Consider the following 19,838-nt stretch of genomic DNA (forward strand, 5'->3'; position numbering starts at 1 on the left):
CCATGGACGGACGGGCCACAGCCCCAGAGAGAGAGTAGATAGACTTTAAACAAGTCTCCACTTTCCTGTCCGTGGGATCTTTCAGAGAGGGGATTGGCGGCAAAGGCAACGAAGCGCTTTTAATTAAGCGGGTGACATGGGAATCCACCGCAGGCGGAGTTTCCCATTTCCTGCGATGAGCCTCAGGAAAAGGATAGTTGGAAGCCAACCGTTTCTGCGGTTGGAATCTCTTGCTGGGCAACTGCCAGGCCCCCGCCATATGATCCGTCAACTGGTCGGACAGGGGAAAAACAGTCGAAGCTACTATGGCCTTTTTAAAATTAGGGTATTTCGACCTGGGAGCCGGCGCATCCTCCTATATATGAAGGATGGCCCGCACCGCCCTAACCAAAGCCGGCACATTAATGGAGGACTTAGCCTCCACCTCCTGGGCCCCGGCATCTGAGACAGAGTCCTCATGGATCTCTCCGTCATCTGAAGACACATGAACTGCGCCGCCAGTGAAGCCGGAACGGGTCACTTGGACGCCTTTGGGGGCAAATCACTTTGCAACATTGACTGAAAAGCCGATGACGAGGCCGCCAGGCTCTGAACAGAGCTGGAGAGGACATCCACCCAGGGAGGGGGTACCGTCTGAGGATACCACTGAAAGGGTACCACTGACTGCTGTGTCACCGTGGGAGACTGCACGTATACAGGCAATCCCGCATAAGGACCCACAGTCTGAGACCCGGGAGGAGACTGCACCAGATTTGTAACCCCCGGGGAACGTGGGGATGGTAGGCTGGGGCAACGCCCTAGAAGGGACCGCAGGCGGGACCGCAAGCCGGTTCGCGATTGACACCAGCACTTGTGCAAACATCGCCCAAGGAGGATCCTGCGCCACCGGGGGTTTAGAGGGACCAGGTACCAGCTGGCACCGTCCGCACAGACCGTCCTGAGACAAATCCATCCCATCAACCCCTGCCGAACAGCGCCAGCAGGAAAACAACAGAGGAGCCACGGAGCGCTCATTCTCCTCATCAGACATGACACAAAAACTTTTGCAATAATAGAGTATCACCGAAACGAGGTAAGGCCTATAACACCTGCGCACTCCCAGGTATGCAACACAAGCAGCCCACAATATGGAACTGTGTAGCACACCACTGTATGTGACGGACCTCACAAACACGTAGATCTATATAAGTGAGGTACACAGAAAGCGCACCCCTCCCCCACGCACCTGCGGGCCGTAGGAGAAGGAAAGGGATAGGTATAGGCCGACAGTAAGTAGAAATAAGTACAGACAGCAGCACTGGCAAAAGTCACATACCACGCAGGAAGTTATACTCACTGCACCTTCAGCTACAATCAATCTCCCAGATTCAGTGTCTGGGAGGGCTATAGCGCTGCGAACACTGACCTTTGCAGGGGAGAGGTACGCAGGGGGACCGGTCCACTTGATACCGCCTGGGAGCTCTGTGTTGCTGCCCTGAGAAGATGGCCGCCCGAGAGCTCTGAGGAGAGGCCGAGAGAGAGAACAGTCCAGCGACGCCAGCACGCATGAGAGAAGGCGCGCTGGGCTGAGGGGAGGAGCCGCTAAACCAGGGAAGGCTGCCTCCCCTGGCTAGTAATTAACCCCCAGGGATGCCGGTTCCCTTCCGGACCTTACACCCTGGTGGTCCAGCGGTCACACGGGGTATTCCTGATGCAGGGGGAGCCCGCCGCCGCTACTAGCGCCGCCGGTCTGTCCCCAGAGACCGGCGGCTAAAGACTGCATTTCATCCCCCCGCTCAACGCAAAGCGCTGCGCGCGGCTTACCTGGCCCCGTAGAATCCGGCAGCAGTAAGTGGGAGCTCCCGGAGCCACGCTAGTACTGACTCCGGGGTCCCGCTGCGATCCCCAGATCAGTACTGGCGACGCAGCGCCAGCGGGGCTGTTCTGAAGAATTAAAAAATAAATAAAATCTTCTTTTAAAAATAAAGGTATGGGGCTGCTTATGCAGCCCCACTGCCCAGGGTGACCCGACTCCGGCCGGGAACCAACTAAAACTGAGGTGCCTGTGGCTCGGGGGTGGGGTATAGAGGAGGACGGACCCAAGTGCATCCTGGGAGCAGCAAAGCTTTAACTGCTTGGTGCCCGTGGATCCAGATCCAGCTATACCCCAAGGTCAACCCTGTGGACCCCCTATGGACCCTGAAGTAGAAATAGATGTTAGGGAGTTTATTGACGCTCCATTCTGTTTGGAAAAAGGATTTCCTAAAGAGAGGACTTCCTATGCTCTGGATCAGGGGTAGTCAATCTCGGTCCTTGAGAGCTACTAACAGTTCACGTTTTCCAGACCTCCTAGCAGGTGCACAGGTGTATTCATTACTCACTAACACATTTGAAAAGATCCACAGGTTGAGCTAATTATTTCATTTGTGATCCTGTGAGGAGACCTGGAAAACATGCACTGTTGGTAACTCTCGAGGACCAGGGTTAGCTACCACTGCTCTGGATTATACAGCTTTTCAACAGATGGTCTAGATGTCATAATTAACAATGACTAAATCACTACAAAAGTCTATAATCACTTTAAGGGAAAATATAGTCCTTTTTGTGCATCTAAAAGAAAGTGGCCCTGAACAAAGCCACTCCCTATACAAAGCCTCCCTTACTTCTGCTCTGGACTCTGTTGCTCCGGCGATCACTACTCACACTCACAGATCTACTCCTCAACCCTGGAATTCCAAATGCACCAGATACCTGCAAAAGTGTTCTCGAACCGCCGAGCGACAGTGGAGAAGATCACGCTCTTAGGCAGATTTTCTCTATTTCAAATGTATGCTGTCACCCTACAGTGCTGCCCTTTCCCTCTCTAAACATTCATATTTCAAGATCCCCATCTCCTCTCAGTCCTGTAATCCCCAGCATCTCTTCACCACATTCAACTCCCTCCTTTGCCCACCCCCTCCTCGCCTCCCCTCCTTTCTCTCTGCCCTTGACTTTGCTACCTACTTTACATCTAAAATTGATTCCATACGTCAGGACATCATATCCAACCAGTCCCCCAGCTCTCCACCTCCTCCTTTCCCAGATCACCCCTCCCCATCAACTTTACCAACTCTAACATCCTTCTCCCTTGTATCTGGAGAGGAAGTCATGGCCCTCATCCGGTTCTCCCCCCTTCCACCTCCCCCCTTGATCCTATTCCCTCCTGCCTCCTCCATTTCCTCTCTCTTTCTGCCTACGCCCATCTTGCCCACCTCATTAACCTCTCCCTCTCATCAGGCACTGTTCCATCTGCATTCAAGCATGCCCTTGTCTCCCCCATTCTTAAAAACATCTACCCTTGATCCTAACCTTGTTTCTAACTACCGACCCATCTCTCCACCCTTTTGCCTCCAAACTCCTTGAGCGGATTGTCTACAACCGCCTTACCACTTTTCTTTCCTCCCCCTCCCCTCCTTGACTCTTTTCAGTCCGGCTTCCGTTCTCTCCACTCCACTGAAACTGCCCTCACGAAAGTCAGCAACGACCTCCTTGCTGCCAAATCCAAAGGCCACTACTCTCTTCTCATTCTCCTTGATCTCTCTGCTGCTTTTGACACTGTGGACCACCCTCTCCTGCTGCATATTCTTCACTCTCTTGGTCTATGTGACACTGCCCTCTCCTGCTACATGCTCCTTGCTCCCCGTCTACCCCATCTGCGTCAAACCTGTCTTCCCCTCCCTTTTAGAATGTAAGCTCTTACGAGCAGGGCCCTCTGCCCTCTTGTGCTTCTCCCTACTTTCGTTTCATCTACTTCTTACTCACCACTAGGGCACCTAACACTTTGTTGCTTATGCTCTGTTGCTTATCTGGGTGTTATGGTCACTAATGTAGCAATATATATTATCCATGTCCTGGTCCTGTATTGTATTGTTCTGTAAGTCGCTTGTCTACAATTTGTATATGTACTTTGTAAGGCGCTGCGGAACACTTGTGGCGCCATAATAATAATAATAGAGAAAAAATAGACATCTAGGAAAACCAGACAGCGACTTACTCGGGGAGGCCCAATTATCATTCCTGTCCATCTAGCAAGCGTCATATCTTCATCATTTTCAAGGCCCCAACTAACAGTACCATCTCCAACTCCTTTTTGCCCTTCTTCAAGTTCTTCCAGTAATTGAAAGTTACGAGGAACTGTAACTAGTAATGACACAAAGAAAGTTAGGGCACTTTGTTTTAAACAACTCTTATTCCTGGATGTATTTATTTTACATAATTAAATAAATCTTGCTTGTATATATTATAAAGCAATACAGATATGTTCAGTGTAAGGACACTTGCAGCTACAAAGTGCTACATATTTTCCATCTCTTTATTTTTTATGTTGAAACAAATGTATCAATGATTGGTATGCTCAAACAGCCTACCAATGTGGTTATAACTAGGTCAGGAACTATTTACAAGAGTACTTTGAAATTCAAAGTACTCTTGTAAATAGTTACTGACCTAGTTATAACAACATTGGTAGGCCGTTTCAGCATACCAATCATTTGAATTGCACAAATCTGCTATTAAAGAGTGATAAATAGCACCGATAAGGATTTTACCGATAACTTCCTTATGAACAGTTGCATATATTCTCTTTGCCGTTTTTGTTTGGAAATATATAGGATTGTTGATACTTAGGTGTCAATTCAAGTAGGAACAAATTGGGTCCTGCGAGCTGTATTCAATGCAGAATTTTGCCTAGCAAATTGCAATTTAACACCATACTTGCATTGCCTTTTTCCAGCAAAGTCATGTTTTTTTGTGCGCACCCCCCCTGAGCAGGTGAAAGTGTAGGGAATATCTTTATTTTAAGGTAAAAATGTTAGGAGACATTGCAGAATCTCTGGTACACCCCTCTCAATGAATGATCATGCACTTGAAGGTGTTTAAGTAATATCAGTTGTCCAATAAAGAAATGTCAACTTTCAGGTGAATATCTGATATGTAGAGGTGTTGTATTGATGGGAAAGATATTTTAGAACTTGCCGATGTGTTTCTCCCCAACTTTTTAAAAACACACCTGAAAAATCTACAGTATTTCTGGGTACAGAGAATGGCTATACTTTATTTATGGTCACTAATAGCCTTCTATATGGTCCAGCTATCTTAGTTGCCACTTTTTATCGGTCCAAGATGATTTGCCTAATTTGTCATATACTTCTGCCAGGTCACTTATTGCAGAACAGTTGTGCGACCTTACAAATCACCATTTCCAATTGAATCTCGCAGTTTGCAGGTGCATGCATTGCTGCGATGTATATGTGTTTAGTAATGATTGCTTTTGCAAACTTGCAACTAATTTAATTGACCCCTAAGGGTTTAACACAAACAGGATAACCCTTGTTCCTAAAGTCACTGCAAGTACGGATACATATAAATGTTATCTCGACTACTATTAATCAGAAGTGCTTCTAGTGAACTACTAAGTGGTGCTAATAAATAAAAATCATTCTCAGCACATAGGCGTATTATTGAAAGAGTGAATTATGTATGTGAAAAGGTAGGAATACATTTGCCATTTTAATTTATTTTTACATTAAGGGGCCCATTTATCAACAAGTTTTATCATACGCAGTGAGTTTTAAAACTCATTGCGTATGATAAATGGTCCTCAAGCCAATCAGCTCTCAACTGTCATTTGTCAAACAGATAACAGTTAGGAGCGTATTGGCTGGAGCACTATTTATCATACACAACAGTGGTCGAAGTGGGGCGGTATACGGCGGTATGACATACCGCCACTTTCCGGCCCCACTTCATTTTAGATGTAGAAAAGAATGCACCAGCGCTGGGATCCAGTATGGGATCCCAGCGCTGGAACAGCGGCGGCAATGTGTTAAGATGTGTCCCGCAGGGGACACATCTCAATCGGGGCAGTGGAGGCGCTGACATGTAGCCGGGACAAAGTACCTGGTCCCGGCTGCACTGTAAGCACCACGTACTGGACGGCTGCCAGCCAATCACGAGGCTCGCAGCCGCCAGCGAATCGCGGGACTCGCGGCCGCCAGCCAATTGCAGGGCTCGCAGCCGCCAGCCAATGAGAAGCTGCCAAATGGCAGCTTCTCATTGGCTCGCAGCGGAGCCAGATAAACTGGAGGGAAGACCCAAGGATCCCGGTGGCTCCACTCCAGCAGCGCAGGTAAGACAGAATTAGAGAGAGGGGAGGGTGTGAGAAAGGGAATAGAGAGAGGGGCAGACAGAGGCAGGCTAGCTATTGTAGGGGGTGAAAGAGAGAGGGAATCAGTAAGGGCAGGGTGTGAGAGAGGGGAGCAGGCAGGGAGAAGTGTGTGTGTGTGTGTGGGGGGGGGTTAGAAGTACAATGGAGTGATATGGAAGCAGGGGCCCATAGGGGGGGGGGGGGGAGGTTCAATCTCCATACCCCCACCTCTAAATTACCACTTCGAGCACTGATACACAATGAGTTTGAAAACTCATTGTGTATGATAAAACTAGTTTATAAATGAGCCCCTAAGTCTTCTGGGTGATTCTCTGTGTGCTGTACGAGACATTCACATATATTCAAGTACATGAACTGTTTCTATACCACAATTTATTTAATATTTCTGATGTCCAAGTCTTAAATATTTCGTTGGTAAAAAATATACACCAGAATAACGGTTTATTGTAGTGACATTTTTTTCTGGTGTATTTTTTCTACCAATGAACTATTTAAGACTTGGACACCAGAAAACAAAATGTGGTATAGAAACAGTTCATGTACATGAATGTATGTAAATGTCCTATGCGTCACAAAGAGAATAACCATTTTGTCTATTGTTGTTACACTTCCCATGATTGTTTCCCCATGTCCATAGTATATTTAGTTGTTTTGTTTTTTAACAAACAGGAGAAAAAAAAAAATTTCTTTTTTAGTATTATTTAATAACAGTTATGTATTATTATGTCTAATACCCTCGCATGGACTCTGTCCTCCCCTAGATTTGGCTATAATTCTTCTCTTACTTCTCAATATATGCTACAAAGACAGTAAAGCAATCGTTGTAGCAATAATGTGCTTAAATCTACTTAAAAATGTACTGCAAATCCTGGAAATATATGAGGCATAAATGTGCACAAGGGGCATAAAAATAGTTTAGGCTTTACACAGGATTTACAAAAATTAAACCATAACAGAATAATATGAGATATGGTAAGAACTTACCCTTGTTATCTCTATTTCTACGAAGTCCATAGGGTTCCACAGGATACCTTGGGGTATAGGTGTGACGTCAGTCGCAGGGCACCAAAGAGTTAAGCTTTCAGCCTCCCAGGATGCACTAGGTCCCCCTCCTATACCCCGCCCCCGGGCCAAGGCACCTCAGTTAGTTACCAAGCCATAGGCCGGAGGAGAAGGAAGAGAGAGAACAAAGATCTGGACACATACAAGAATCACATTCTCACCAGAGGGAGACGGAAAACCGGTGACCAGAGCAAAGCCCATCTGCAGCACAGGTGCGACAGGGCGGGAGTCCTGTGGAACCCTATGGACTTCGTAGAAATAGAGATAACAAGGGTAAGTTCTTACCATATCTCATATTTTCTACTTCAGGGTCCATAGGGTATCCACAGGATACCTTGGGGATGTCCCAAAGCAGTATCCTTTAAGGGTGGGGACGCTCCTGTGCAGAAAGGAGAATCCGCCGCCCGAAGGAAGCATCCTGAGAGGCGAAGGTGTCAAACCTGTAATACCTCACGAAGGTATGGACAGAAGACCACGTAGCAGCCTTGCAGATCTGAACTGCCGAGGCACCACGTCGAGCTGCCCACGAAGGACCCACAGACCTAGTGGAATGAGCCTTCAGAGAAGGAGGGACCGGTAGGCCTTCATGAAGATAAGCTTCAGAAATAGCCATACGGATCCAGGCTGCCAAAGTTTGCTTTGAAGCAGGCCAACCCTTTTTACGGAAGCCAAAGAGGACAAACAAAGCGTCCGACTTCCTAAACGAAGAAGTGCGGTCAACATAAGTCCTTAAGGCCCGCACAACATCCAAAGAGGCCTTACCCACGGAAAGACCCGGTGAGTTAAAGGCCGGAACAACTATTTCCTCGTTAATATGAAACTGGGAAATAACTTTGGGAAGAAACTCGGGCCGAGTGCGGAGCACTGCCCTGTTCCCATAAAAAACCAAGAAAGGGGGTCTACAAGAAAGAGCCCCTAACTCAGAAACACGTCTGGCCGAAGCAATGGCCAGAAGGAAAACAGTCTTAGCTGTTAGCCATTTAAGATCCACTGAGCCCAGTGGTTCAAACGGCGGTCCTTGGAGAGCCCTCAGGACCACAGCCAAATCCCAAGGCGCCACAGGTGGAACAAAGGGCGGCTGAATGCGGAGAACACCCTGCATAAAGGTGCGCACATCCGGGATTGTAGCAATCCTACGGTGAAACCAGACAGATAGGGCCGAAACCTGTACCTTCAAAGAAGCAAGGCGAAGCCCATGATCTAGTCCCGCTTGCAGGAAGGCGAGAATCCGAGACAGACGAAACTCCCGCGGTGCATAACCTCTCGGTCGACACCACTGGAAGAACGTATGCCACACGCGATGGTATATCCTCGCGGAAGACGGTTTCTGAGCTCGTAACATGGTACGCACCACAGAGCTGGAAAACCCCCGGGACCTCAGCATGGCCGTCTCAACAGCCACGCCGTCAAAGACAGCCGAGTCAGGTCCGGGTGAAGGCAAGGACCCTGAGACAGAAGGTCCGGTCGTAGCGGCAACCGCAGAGGAATGTCCACGGACAGACCCTGAAGGTCTGAGAACCAGTGCCGTCTGGGCCACGCGGGAGCTATCAACAGGAGCGTCCCTCCTTCCTGTTTGAATTTCCGGATTACCCGTGGAAGAAGGGAGACCGGAGGGAACAGGTATGCGAACCGGAACGTCCACCGGACGGACAGAGCATCCACCAGAGACGCCCCTTCGTCTCTTGTGCGAGACCCGTACACCGGCAACTTGTTGTTGTGCCGGGACGCCATGAGGTCGATTTCTGGAAGACCCCACCTGTCCACCAGTAGTTGAAAAACGTCCGGGTGCAGGGACCATTCCCCCGGATGAACGTCCTGGCGACTTAGAAAGTCCGCCTCCCAATTGAGCACTCCCGGGATGAAGACCGCTGATATGGCCGGAAGATTGCGCTCCGCCCAAACCAGGATCCGAGAGACCTCTACGAGAGCCGCCCGACTGCGAGTTCCTCCTTGCCTGTTTATGTAGGCCACGGTGGTAGCGTTGTCCGACTGGACCTGCACCGGGCGACCCTGGAGAAACCGCTGTGCCTGCTGGAGAGCATTGAAGACCGCACGGAGTTCCAAGATATTTATTGGAAGCTCCGCTTCTGTCGGCGTCCACCTGCCCTGGAACAAGTGTGGACCCGAAACTGCTCCCCAGCCCCGAAGACTGGCGTCCGTTGTCAACAGGACCCAATTTGGAACCCAGAACGGACGTCCCTTGTTGAGGTGGGTCGTCTGTAACCACCACGTAAGGGACAGGCGAACCTCCTGGGTGAGCACAATCGTCTGGGACTTCAGAGACTGAGTCAGCCCGTTCCACTTGGACAGGATCAGGTGCTGCAGAGGTCTGGAGTGAAACTGGGCGTATTCCACCATGTCGAACACCGACACCATGGAGCCCAGTAACCTCATCGCCGAGTGTAAGGACACCCGGCGGCTGTGCAGACAACTGCGCACCCTTGACTGTAAAGCAGAGATCTTGTCCTCCGTCACGAAGATCCTTTGCTGTCCCGAGTCCAATAAGGCTCCAAGATGCAGAATCCTCCGAGACGGGATTAGAGTGGACTTCTGCCAGTTGATTAGCCAGCCGTGCCGTTGCAGCAGTGCAATGGTCAGGTCCAAGTGGCGTAACAGGAGCTCTGGAGATCCTGCCACCAATAACAGGTCGTCCAAATACGGCAACATGCGGACTCCCTGCAGCCGGAGAGAAGCCGCCGTGACCGCCATCACCTTGGTGAAAACACGTGGTGCTGTTGCCAGGCCAAAAGGTAACGCCCGAAACTGGAAGTGGTCGCTGCTGATTGCAAACCTGAGGAACTGTTGATGGCGCCAAAGAATAGGGACATGCAGGTAAGCGTCCTGTATGTCCAATGACACCAAGTAGTCCCCAGGTTCCAGCGCCAGAATGATGGACCGTAGGGTCTCCATCCGAAACTTCGGGACCCGCAAAGACTTGTTGAGTGCTTTGAGGTTGAGAATCGGACGATATGACCCATTGGGTTTCTGTACCAAAAATAGATTTGAATAGAAACCCTGGCCCCTCTGGGAGAATGGAACCGCCACTATAACTCCAGCCTGGAACATAGTGTGCAATACCTTCCGCAGCTCCGTAGCCTTGTTCCGGTCTGATGGGAGACCCGTGGTGAAGAAGCGAGCCGGGGGTCTGTGCCGGAAGGAGAGGGCGTATCCGTGGGAAACCACCTCCAGAACCCAAGTGTCTGTCGTAGTGGTCGACCAACACTGGGCGAACTGTAGCAGGCGGCCTCCCACCCTGGGATCCCCCAAAGGGAGGCCCGGACCGTCAGGCCGCAGGCTTGCCATCTGGCTTGGGGGCCGGACGTCTGGTACTCCATGCCTGTTTCCGGGGCTTGACCGATTTCTTAGGGCCAGCCTGTCGAGGAAACGACTGTGGTTTGGGCCTGCCCTGGGCCCTAGATGACCGAAAGGACGATGGTCCCGAACCAGAAGGAGCAGCGGCCGACGGGAGACAGGCAGATTTGGCTGCCGCCAGCGTGGCCACAATCTTATCCAGATCCGGACCGAAGAGAACTTCTCCGGTAAACGGCAACGCTTCCAGACCTTTCTTGGAATCTGCGTCCGCCTTCCAGGATCGCAGCCACAAGGTGCGACGAGCAGCTACCGCTGCTGAAGAAATTCTAGACACCAGAGTACTAATGTCTAGAGCCGCCTCGTTGATGTAGGTGGCCGAATCACGGAGATTGCCAATCAACTCCGCCTGATCGGCCGGACAGTCGGATTCAAAAGAAGCCTCTAATGAATCCGCCCAGCGCTCCATCGCTCTGGCAACCCAGCAAATGGCCATAGCCGGCCGTGCTGCCCCCCCAGCAAGGGAATAAGCGGACTTCAGGCAGATTTCTACCTTGCGGTCCGTAGCATCCTTAAGGGAGGACATGGATGGCATCGGCAATGTGGCACTACGGACAAGACGGGTCACGTGAGAATCCACCTGTGGAGGGGATTCCCACTTCGCAAAATAATTATCCGCGAACGGATAAGCCACCGCCAGGCGTCTCTGCGGCTGGTATCTTTTGCCAGGTTGTTTCCACGCCTCCTCTAAATGGTCCACCAACTGACCCGAAAGAGGAAAGACTGTGGCATCGCCCTTCACATCTTTGAAAAAGGCATACTTAGATTTAGCCGCTGGGGGAACTTCGTCCTCAATCACCAAGGCTGTGCGGACCGCCCGAATAAGTCCAGGAATATATACTTTGGACTTAGCATCAGCGTCCTTAGTATGGAAAGGTTCCTGATCGTAAGGATCCAGAATCTCCCCATCATCAGACGTCCCTTCGTCATCCTCATAAGGAGCGGACAGAGACGCCACCGGCCTTTTATGAGACCGCATCACAGACTCCCCTTGCAACACATCCGACAAGTGCTGTACAGAACTCGTCAGGGAGTTAACCCACGCTGGCTCCTGAGAACCCGGGAGCGGGGAAATAGGGAGACTGTGGGGTACCACCAATTGTCGTGGGAACCCCTGCATGGGTGACGACACCACAGACTGCTGGGACAAACCCATCGGAGTAAACGCGGGCTGCGGAGCTAACTGGCCCACTAAAGCTGTTAACGCCTGAGCGAAACAAGCCCAGGGCGGCTCCTGTACCGGTGCTGTAACCGTAATAGGCCGCGCCATGGACAAACACTGCCGGCAAAGGCCCTCCGCGCTACCCTCCCCCTCCGCTAACGGTACTTTGCACGTGGTACACTGTAGCCGGAGGGGAAAATCACTTTCAGACATGATGGCACCACGTATGTGACCTCTCTCACCAATTAAGTATTAAATAGGCGAGAGACCACCCTGCAGCACCGCACCGCAAGGGCTTTAGCAGAAAGAACAGGGACAGTAATAAAGCTGACAGTTTAGAGAAGAAAAGATTACAGGCAGCAGCGCTAGCACAGTCACATACAATGCAGAAAAATAACAATTCCTGCACTAACAGCGCTGATCACTCAACTACACAGACACAGGGCCTGGTAGGACACAGCGCTGCATACACAGACCTGACCACAGCGGAGGAGAGGTATGCGGGGGGACCCAGACCACGATGCTTCCGTCCAGCGCTTCCAGCAGCGTTCACCATGCGTTCTGGAGAAGATGGCCGCCGAGGAGCAGAGAGGAGGCTGGCCTGGGGGAGGAGCGCTGCCACAGGACCAGTCGGCAGCATGCAGAGAGGGCTGTGTGCAGCGGGGGAGGCGCCGGCTGTGAGACAGGGAAGGCGCGCTCCCCTGGCATGCATTTAACCCCTGGGACGCCGCAGCGCTACCGCTCTGCTGCGGTCCGCTGTCCCAGGGGGTAGTGGAAGCGCAGGTTGGTCGCCTGGCTCCACGCTGCAGCCAGTCCCCAGGGAGCCCCCTGCCTGGGGACTTAGGACCATGTGATCAGCGGGGACCCACCGCGGGACCCCGCTGCTTACCTCTGTCCCCCTTGAATCCGGCCATGGTCCGGAGCATCTGGGGTCACCGCTAGCTGTGACCCCAGACGCCCACCAGCATCCCCGGATCAGTACCGGCGTTCTGGTACCGGCGGGGTGTAGGGAAGACAGCATGGACGTCAGGACTGACTGTCCATGCTGTTCATCCAGATGTGCAGCCACAGCTGCATGAAGAATAAGCTTCAGGGGCTCTTCTAGCCCCCACTCCAACAGGTGCACCCGACTCCGGCCGGGCACCAAACTAAACTGAGGTGCCTTGGCCCGGGGGCGGGGTATAGGAGGGGGACCTAGTGCATCCTGGGAGGCTGAAAGCTTAACTCTTTGGTGCCCTGCGACTGACGTCACACCTATACCCCAAGGTATCCTGTGGATACCCTATGGACCCTGAAGTAGAAAATAAGTTTTGAATCCCCATAAACTAAACTACAATCATAGTAGCCTATTTAATGTGTCTAATGACAACTATGTATGGACCAGGATCACATCACACTGACCGCAAGTAGAGAGAATTTTAAGCACAAATGACATGTGTTTGCTGGAGGAAAGAGCGCACATAAAATGTATGGAGAACATCCTGGTGGCCACCACAGAAAACAGGCATTGCCATTTCACACAACTAACAGAAGAAAGCAACATTCGAAACAAATGATTCATTTGTGCCATGCTTTTGCTGCTATGGCCATTAAAATCAGTAACCATTGTACACACATTACCATTGCTGCCTCACAGCTCTGGGGCCTTTACTTAGATTCTGCTGTGACTTGCACCTGAGGTTATGCAGACTCCGATTTTGTGTAGGTCCCTTCCGGCTAAATTATTTTCTTATGGTCTAAGAACATATAGTATGAACATACAGAAGTGTCCACATACATCATGCTTCCTTGCGCTTTAAACAGCTCAGTCATGACGCCACGCGGTGGCATGAATTTGTAGCGCTGACCATCTTTTCGTGCAACTTTTTGCCTTTGAATAGGACGCACAAGCAGCTTCTGCTGATCAATATGACATGCAGCATGCCTATATTCTGTGTGACTGCGGGTGTATATACATGTGAAATGCTACGTTAAATACACCCGCAGTTGCACACAGAATATAGACATGCCGTTTATCATTTTAATCAGCAGAAGCTGCTTGTGTTTCCTATTTGCATCGTTTTGTAAATAAGATGCATTTGAAGATAAAAAGTCATATGAAAATGACACTCAGCACTAACGAGACGCACAGCGCTCACGTTTAACGCAACCTGTAGCACATGGAGGTAACATGTGGACACATCTGTATAGTATGGTTAATAGTATGTGTTAATAAATAAGCCCTGATATATGTGTTTTATTGTGCAAGGATATTTCAATTGTAAGCATTAATGGGGCAGCGACCAACTGCGGAATCTGTGTTAGCACCAATTAAATCAGGGGTGGGGAACCTTTTTTCTTCCGAGAGCCAATTCTGATATATATAACATTATTTGCGGGCCCGGTGCAGGCCACGCCATGTGATGTCACACGGAAGCAGGGCCACACGCGCCAGTGATTTCAGCAATGCCCGAAGCATCCTGGGGATGCTCCGGGGAGCTGTAAGGACAGCAGTATTATATTCTAAAGCGTTCCAAGGACGCTCCAGGCAGCACTGCTGCATAGATTCTGGCTGCAGGGTTCTTGGCACCCTGTAGAGGCTAGCAGAAAAAAGCTCAGAGGGCCACACAAAATTATTCCGGGGGCCTTATATGGCCCCCGGACCTGAGGTTCCCCATCCCTGAATTAAATGATGAAAATAATCATTATGACCATCACCATTTTCGATCCCCTCACCAACCGCATCTTCTTTAAATGTGAATTAGCATGTGTTAACAGAAAAGCTTGCTGTAAAATAAACTGATAAACACAAATAAAAAATGTAAACTGACATGTCTACACCTGGAGGGAGGCAAATCTGAAACTGGTCAGCAAATAGTATGGTGAACAGAAGTGAACTGCCAACCAAGAAGGCAAGCAGTGCAGAAAACACATGGACAGAAAAGATAAACATTTCATATGTCTTCAGTTCCTGTTATTTACCTGCTGAGCTCAGAGGTACACTGATATTGCTAGAGACTTATGTACATAGTTATACAATTATATTACTTTGTCTTTGCTACACTCCCAGTGACCGAGAGCATAGTTGTAACATCCCTTACTAATGCCGGGTACACACTAGATGTTGTAACATCCCTTACTAATGCTGGGTACACACTAGACGACAATGTAAATGAATTTGATGATAAAGACCAATCGTTGCGAAAAATTTGTTAAATCATCCACTGTGTATGGACAATGTCATTGATGATGCGCACTCCCGGGCGATATCTTTAGCGGGGGCCATGCTGCCGAATGCAGCATTGTTGCCGGCACCAGCAAGTGTGTATGCACTTGCCAATGCCAGCACCCCGCCGGGTCCCGTTGCGATCGAGGTTGGTACACACTAGACATCGCCTAGCGTGCACCCAGCTTTAGGTTTACTCCTGCCCATTATTCAAGTCACTATGGTGCCTGCTTAGTAAAGTGTATTGATACATTTCACCTCAAATATCTCTTTGCAAATAGTTTACGTTTGATTGACACTTTAGTATGCTCATCTGATTTGACTGACTGAAGTAAACTGGATGCCTTTCTGCTATAAACTGTAGCACATAAACCATGAAAAGCTGGAGTGCAGTCTTTTCAGAACACTTTTTTTTTTTTGCTTCTTCTGAACATAATGCAATGTGAGGAAATTACCCAAAGCAAGTGCAGTCTTAAAACACACTTTAAACTCAGATTTCCAGTAATCTCAAAGTTAGGGCCGTATTCAACTAGAAGCGAAGAGCCGAAATCCGCGAAAAAGTATCGCCGATTGCGACTTTTCACCAGCGGGAAACTTATCTCCGTATTCAATTCCAAATGCTTTTCGCATACGCTGAAAGTTAATGCAATGTAATAGGCGGAAAAGATTCGCCTCTGAAAAGCACGAAAAAAAAAGTGCAATTTTTTATTTTGAGGTTCAAAGGTGGGGAAACCACTCAGAACCCTCAGGACAGCCCCCAAAGTATAACTGTGTAAATAAAACGTGAGGAACACCCCAAAAAAAGTACTTTCATTTTAGGAGCGAAAAAGCACAAAGTGGGGGGACAAACTTCAAAAACTAGCGAAATCGAAATAAGGTTCTGGGGTGGCTCTAAGAAGGGGCCAAGTGTTTTTGGGATTGCAGGTGCTTTTATGATGGAGGAATTTCACTTTTATTAAAACTTCACTTTAGAGACATTAAAAGATGCTTGCACCCATTTTCAGGTACCCCAAATTTGCCAGGACTACTTATTTTCTCCAAAAAAAAATGCTTTATGCCATTCTTCACCACTTGTGCAAAGACGCTAAATTAGAGGCAATTGTACCAAGTGAAGTACCCCAAACAGTTCAATTAGGACTAATCGGGCACTACCACATTGATCCCCAATGTTTCTGCATCTTTTTTGGGGGGGTTCAGGTTGATTTCCCCGATTCTGATACTACTTTCCGCCTGTTCTGACTTCGCGTGTCGCCGTTTTTGAATCTTTTGGAATTGAATACGACGAATAGTGGGGTCGCGCAGGATAAGTTCCTGCGGCAAAAAGACGCGATGTAGGCGAAATTCTGGTAGGTGGAACTTTATCGCGGGTGCTAATGTTTCCCTCTTTTAATGATTGAACTGTTGTAGGTGTACAGTATATCAAAAGTCAATTTCAAGCACTGCAATGAGTTAGGGAGTCTATGTATTAATATTTGCGATAATATCCCCTCTATGTACTAAAGAACCACTGTGGTTTTGAGTTAAGGCGCACATCCACTAGGCGATATTAATGAGCGATTGCATGATTACGACATCGCAATCGTGCCATCGCTCATTAATCGTACACTATAATGTAGGAAATGACCAGCGAAGCGCGCTCCCGCTGGTCGTTTCCGACATCAATCATCGCCAGAACATGCCGGTCAATCTGCAGATAATGACAGATTGGCCATGTTCGGGGATGAGGGAGGGTGCCTACACTGAACGACTAATCGTTCAGTGTAGGCACTGCAGGGGATGGGGAACGACGGTACGATTACAATTTTGTAATCGTACTGTCGTTCCCTAGACGCCTAGTGGATGTGCGGTTTTACATCCCAGGCATATCAAAGAAATCTTTCACATTTTCGAAAGACTCCTCCTGAGGATCTGACACTGCGCAAGCGTACAGTGTCAGTCTTCAGAGCCAAACAGAGGCTGTTGGAAAGGAATCTTAAGATTCCTCTCCTGCAAGAATGCCTCCATAGGCATAAAAGTGGTTAACGCCATCTCATGCATAAACCCGTTACAAGAAAAAGGAAGTAGCTTCATCCTATAAAGTGCAACACTGGGCGCACAACTTATTCAACTACTAAGTCACAATACAAATCTTCACTAGGAATAAAGGTCAATCTTCAGGTCAGTGGACATGACAGAGACAGACAGACCGACCATGTGAGGACTAAAGGCTGAAATCTAACAGAATCAGGGAGCGATGTATCAAATCTTGGAGAGAGAAAGTTAAGAAATATAAAGTACCAACCAATCAACTAATTAATCAAAGTATACACTACACAATTTTTGGGCCAAACTGACAAATATTGGGTCGTTGGCCCGATAATTGTTTACTGTCTACGCTGCATCAGGGCCCAACATTTAGTCCAAAACCCACAGGATCAGCTCCAACTATAGTGTGTGCAGCATACGCTATATCATTTCCCTCATTTTGGTATTGTTCAAAAATGCAGTGTGTACAGACCATGGCAAGAGACAAGTAGTTCTGGAATAGAAGGGATTGTTAGAACTAAACGATTGTTGGGTAGTGTGTACACTGTACTCGGCTGATTACAGGATATTTTTGTCCGATCAAAATCAGTCTGGTCGTTTGGCAAATCTTATAGTGTGTACCCAGCTTATCTGTCATCCTACAGGCTGTGCTAGAAAAATGACTGGAGCTGCGTGGTTGGTACTTAATCTCTCTCCAGGATATGAATTCCTTCCTTGCAGCATGTAAAGTGTCTGCTATAGCTAAGCATCGGAACAGTCTACCTCACAGGACTGACACCATGCACAATGAAGAGATGGGCAGCAATACAATGTATGGATGACAGACACACAACAGGGATTTTATATATAACATATACACACACATATATATATATATATATATATATATATATATATATATATATATATATTATTGAGAAGGGCATGTATGTGGTCAGGCTGCCCAGACTTGGGGAGTAGTCAGGCTGCAGGAGGGGGTCACACACATGATGATGCCACACAACCACACACACAGGTATAGCAGGGCCTGGGGGAGAGCGGGCACGCAGTGATGGGGATGGGGTAGTATAGAGGTGTCTGAGGACATGACGGGGCTCTGGTGACGGATACCGGAGTCTCCGGGGCCAGAATGGAGGCAGAGGGGATGCCGGGGAGAGGAGAGTGAGGCCGACAGCGCACCGGGGGGATGGAGGGGTCACATAGACATCACAGCCGCCGCGTCCCTCCCCGCCTGCCCTCATAACCAACCTGCGCTAACCGCCATCTTCTCCGCCGCCCAGGACCGGAGCCCACGCAGCAGCCTGATGTCAGCACGCTCAGCGCCTCCGGCTGCCCGGCGTCACTTCCGTCACCCGGAGCCGGCGCACACACACACACAGCTGCTCCTCTCTGCTGCACCGGGCCGGGAGGGGGAGCGCTGTGTGTGTGGTGCCGGCCGGGCAGTCACAGGCAGCGAGGTGGTGAGGGCGGGCAGGCCCTCTCTATGGCATCAGTGGGCGCTTATCAGTGAGGGATGGTGCTTGGTCACTGCCCTCTAGCACAAGTGTTACACATACTGTATATACACTGCATATAATACGTTACACATACAGCTTATACACTGCATATAATACGTTACACATACAGCTTATACACTGCATATAATACGTTACACATACTGTATATACACTGCATATAATACGTTACACATACAGCTTATACACTGCATATAATACGTTACACATACTGTATATACACTGCATATTAAACGTTACACATACTGTATATACACTGCATATAATACGTTACACATACAGCTTATACACTGCATATAATAAAGTGTATACACAATGTAATCAGTATATACATCATATTAGCTCCCAGTAGAGCCTGGTTACATGCAGCTAATGCTGGAGAGTGCAGTGTGGAACTGTTACTGGCAGAGCAGGGGAATTAGCTCAAATGGTAGAGCGCTCGCTTAGCATGCGAGAGGTAGCGGGATCGATGCCCGCATTCTCCAAATATTTTTTTTATAATATATATTTTATTTATTTGTTGTTAAAGTTACTTTCAGGATGACTGGAATTTTGCTTATGTTAAATAGATTAACCCCCCCCTTCCCCCCTAGTATATGCTTTGTGTCTGATTACTATATAACATCACTTCTAACATTTTCTACATCTGGTCTTTTTTCTATTTCTGAGTAGGATACATATTTGCCTATCCTAATAGTTTAATTGTTATCTTTTTTTTTCTGACCGCAATATTCTTCCCTTTATAAATTTAATGCAAAAAAAAACCACCAAGTGAAGCAGACCATAAAATGAGAGAAATAAAATAAAAATGACAGAATAATTTGCACACATAGTATTTAATTTTATTTTACAACAATTAGGGACCTGTGTATTAAAAACTACAGCAAAGCACTGATAATTAAGCACCCTGGCCGCAGTTACAATAATTAATCATTTTTAACATGATGATCCGCACTCTGTATCCAAATATTTTACAGGGACAGCACTTTAAACAAAACACTGTCCCTGTGATTGTATTCCTGACAAATTGAAGGAGCGTTTAAAATTTTGGAAGACTCTTCCACAATATCTGACCCTTCGCAAAATGTGTGTGGGGGACAAATATCCTTTGAGTGTGGACAGGAAAAACTAGATCAATTGCTTGAGGCAGGCAATTTGGTACAATTTGCAATCTTTAAGAATAATTGCAGATTCCCATTATACCTGGGAAAAATTCCCATTATACCTGGGAAAAATGGTTTGGATGTGCTGTCTCGCTGCCTCTCTATGTCATTTTCCACTTCTATGCTATACACCTATATACGCCGGGAAATAAAT

The 19,838-nt window shown here is 48.4% G+C and overlaps 1 protein-coding gene and 1 non-coding gene across 2 annotated transcripts in view; one reads left to right on the forward strand and one right to left on the reverse strand.

Annotated features, from left to right (window-relative positions):
• Positions 1 to 18,479, reverse strand: part of UBE2V2 (ubiquitin conjugating enzyme E2 V2) — a 31,121-nt gene extending 12,642 nt beyond the window's left edge. Inside the window, exons 1-2 of the mRNA XM_088469544.1 lie at positions 18,256 to 18,479; positions 4,013 to 4,158 (exon numbers count right to left, since the gene is read on the reverse strand). Of these exons, the coding sequence (XP_088325670.1) occupies positions 4,013 to 4,158; positions 18,256 to 18,271 (162 nt within the window). The 5' untranslated portion in view covers positions 18,272 to 18,479. The remainder of the gene's footprint in view (positions 1 to 4,012; positions 4,159 to 18,255) is intronic.
• A 454-nt stretch (positions 18,480 to 18,933) lies between these two features.
• On the forward strand, positions 18,934 to 19,006 carry TRNAA-AGC (transfer RNA alanine (anticodon AGC)). Its single transcript has one exon. It is a non-coding gene; the product is annotated as a tRNA-Ala (tRNA).
• The last annotated feature ends 832 nt before the right edge of the window (positions 19,007 to 19,838 follow it).

Source organism: Taudactylus pleione, unplaced genomic scaffold (assembly GCF_031769625.1).
Source record: "Taudactylus pleione unplaced genomic scaffold, aTauple2 ptg000093l, whole genome shotgun sequence".
NCBI classification, from domain to species: Eukaryota; Metazoa; Chordata; class Amphibia; order Anura; family Myobatrachidae; genus Taudactylus; species Taudactylus pleione.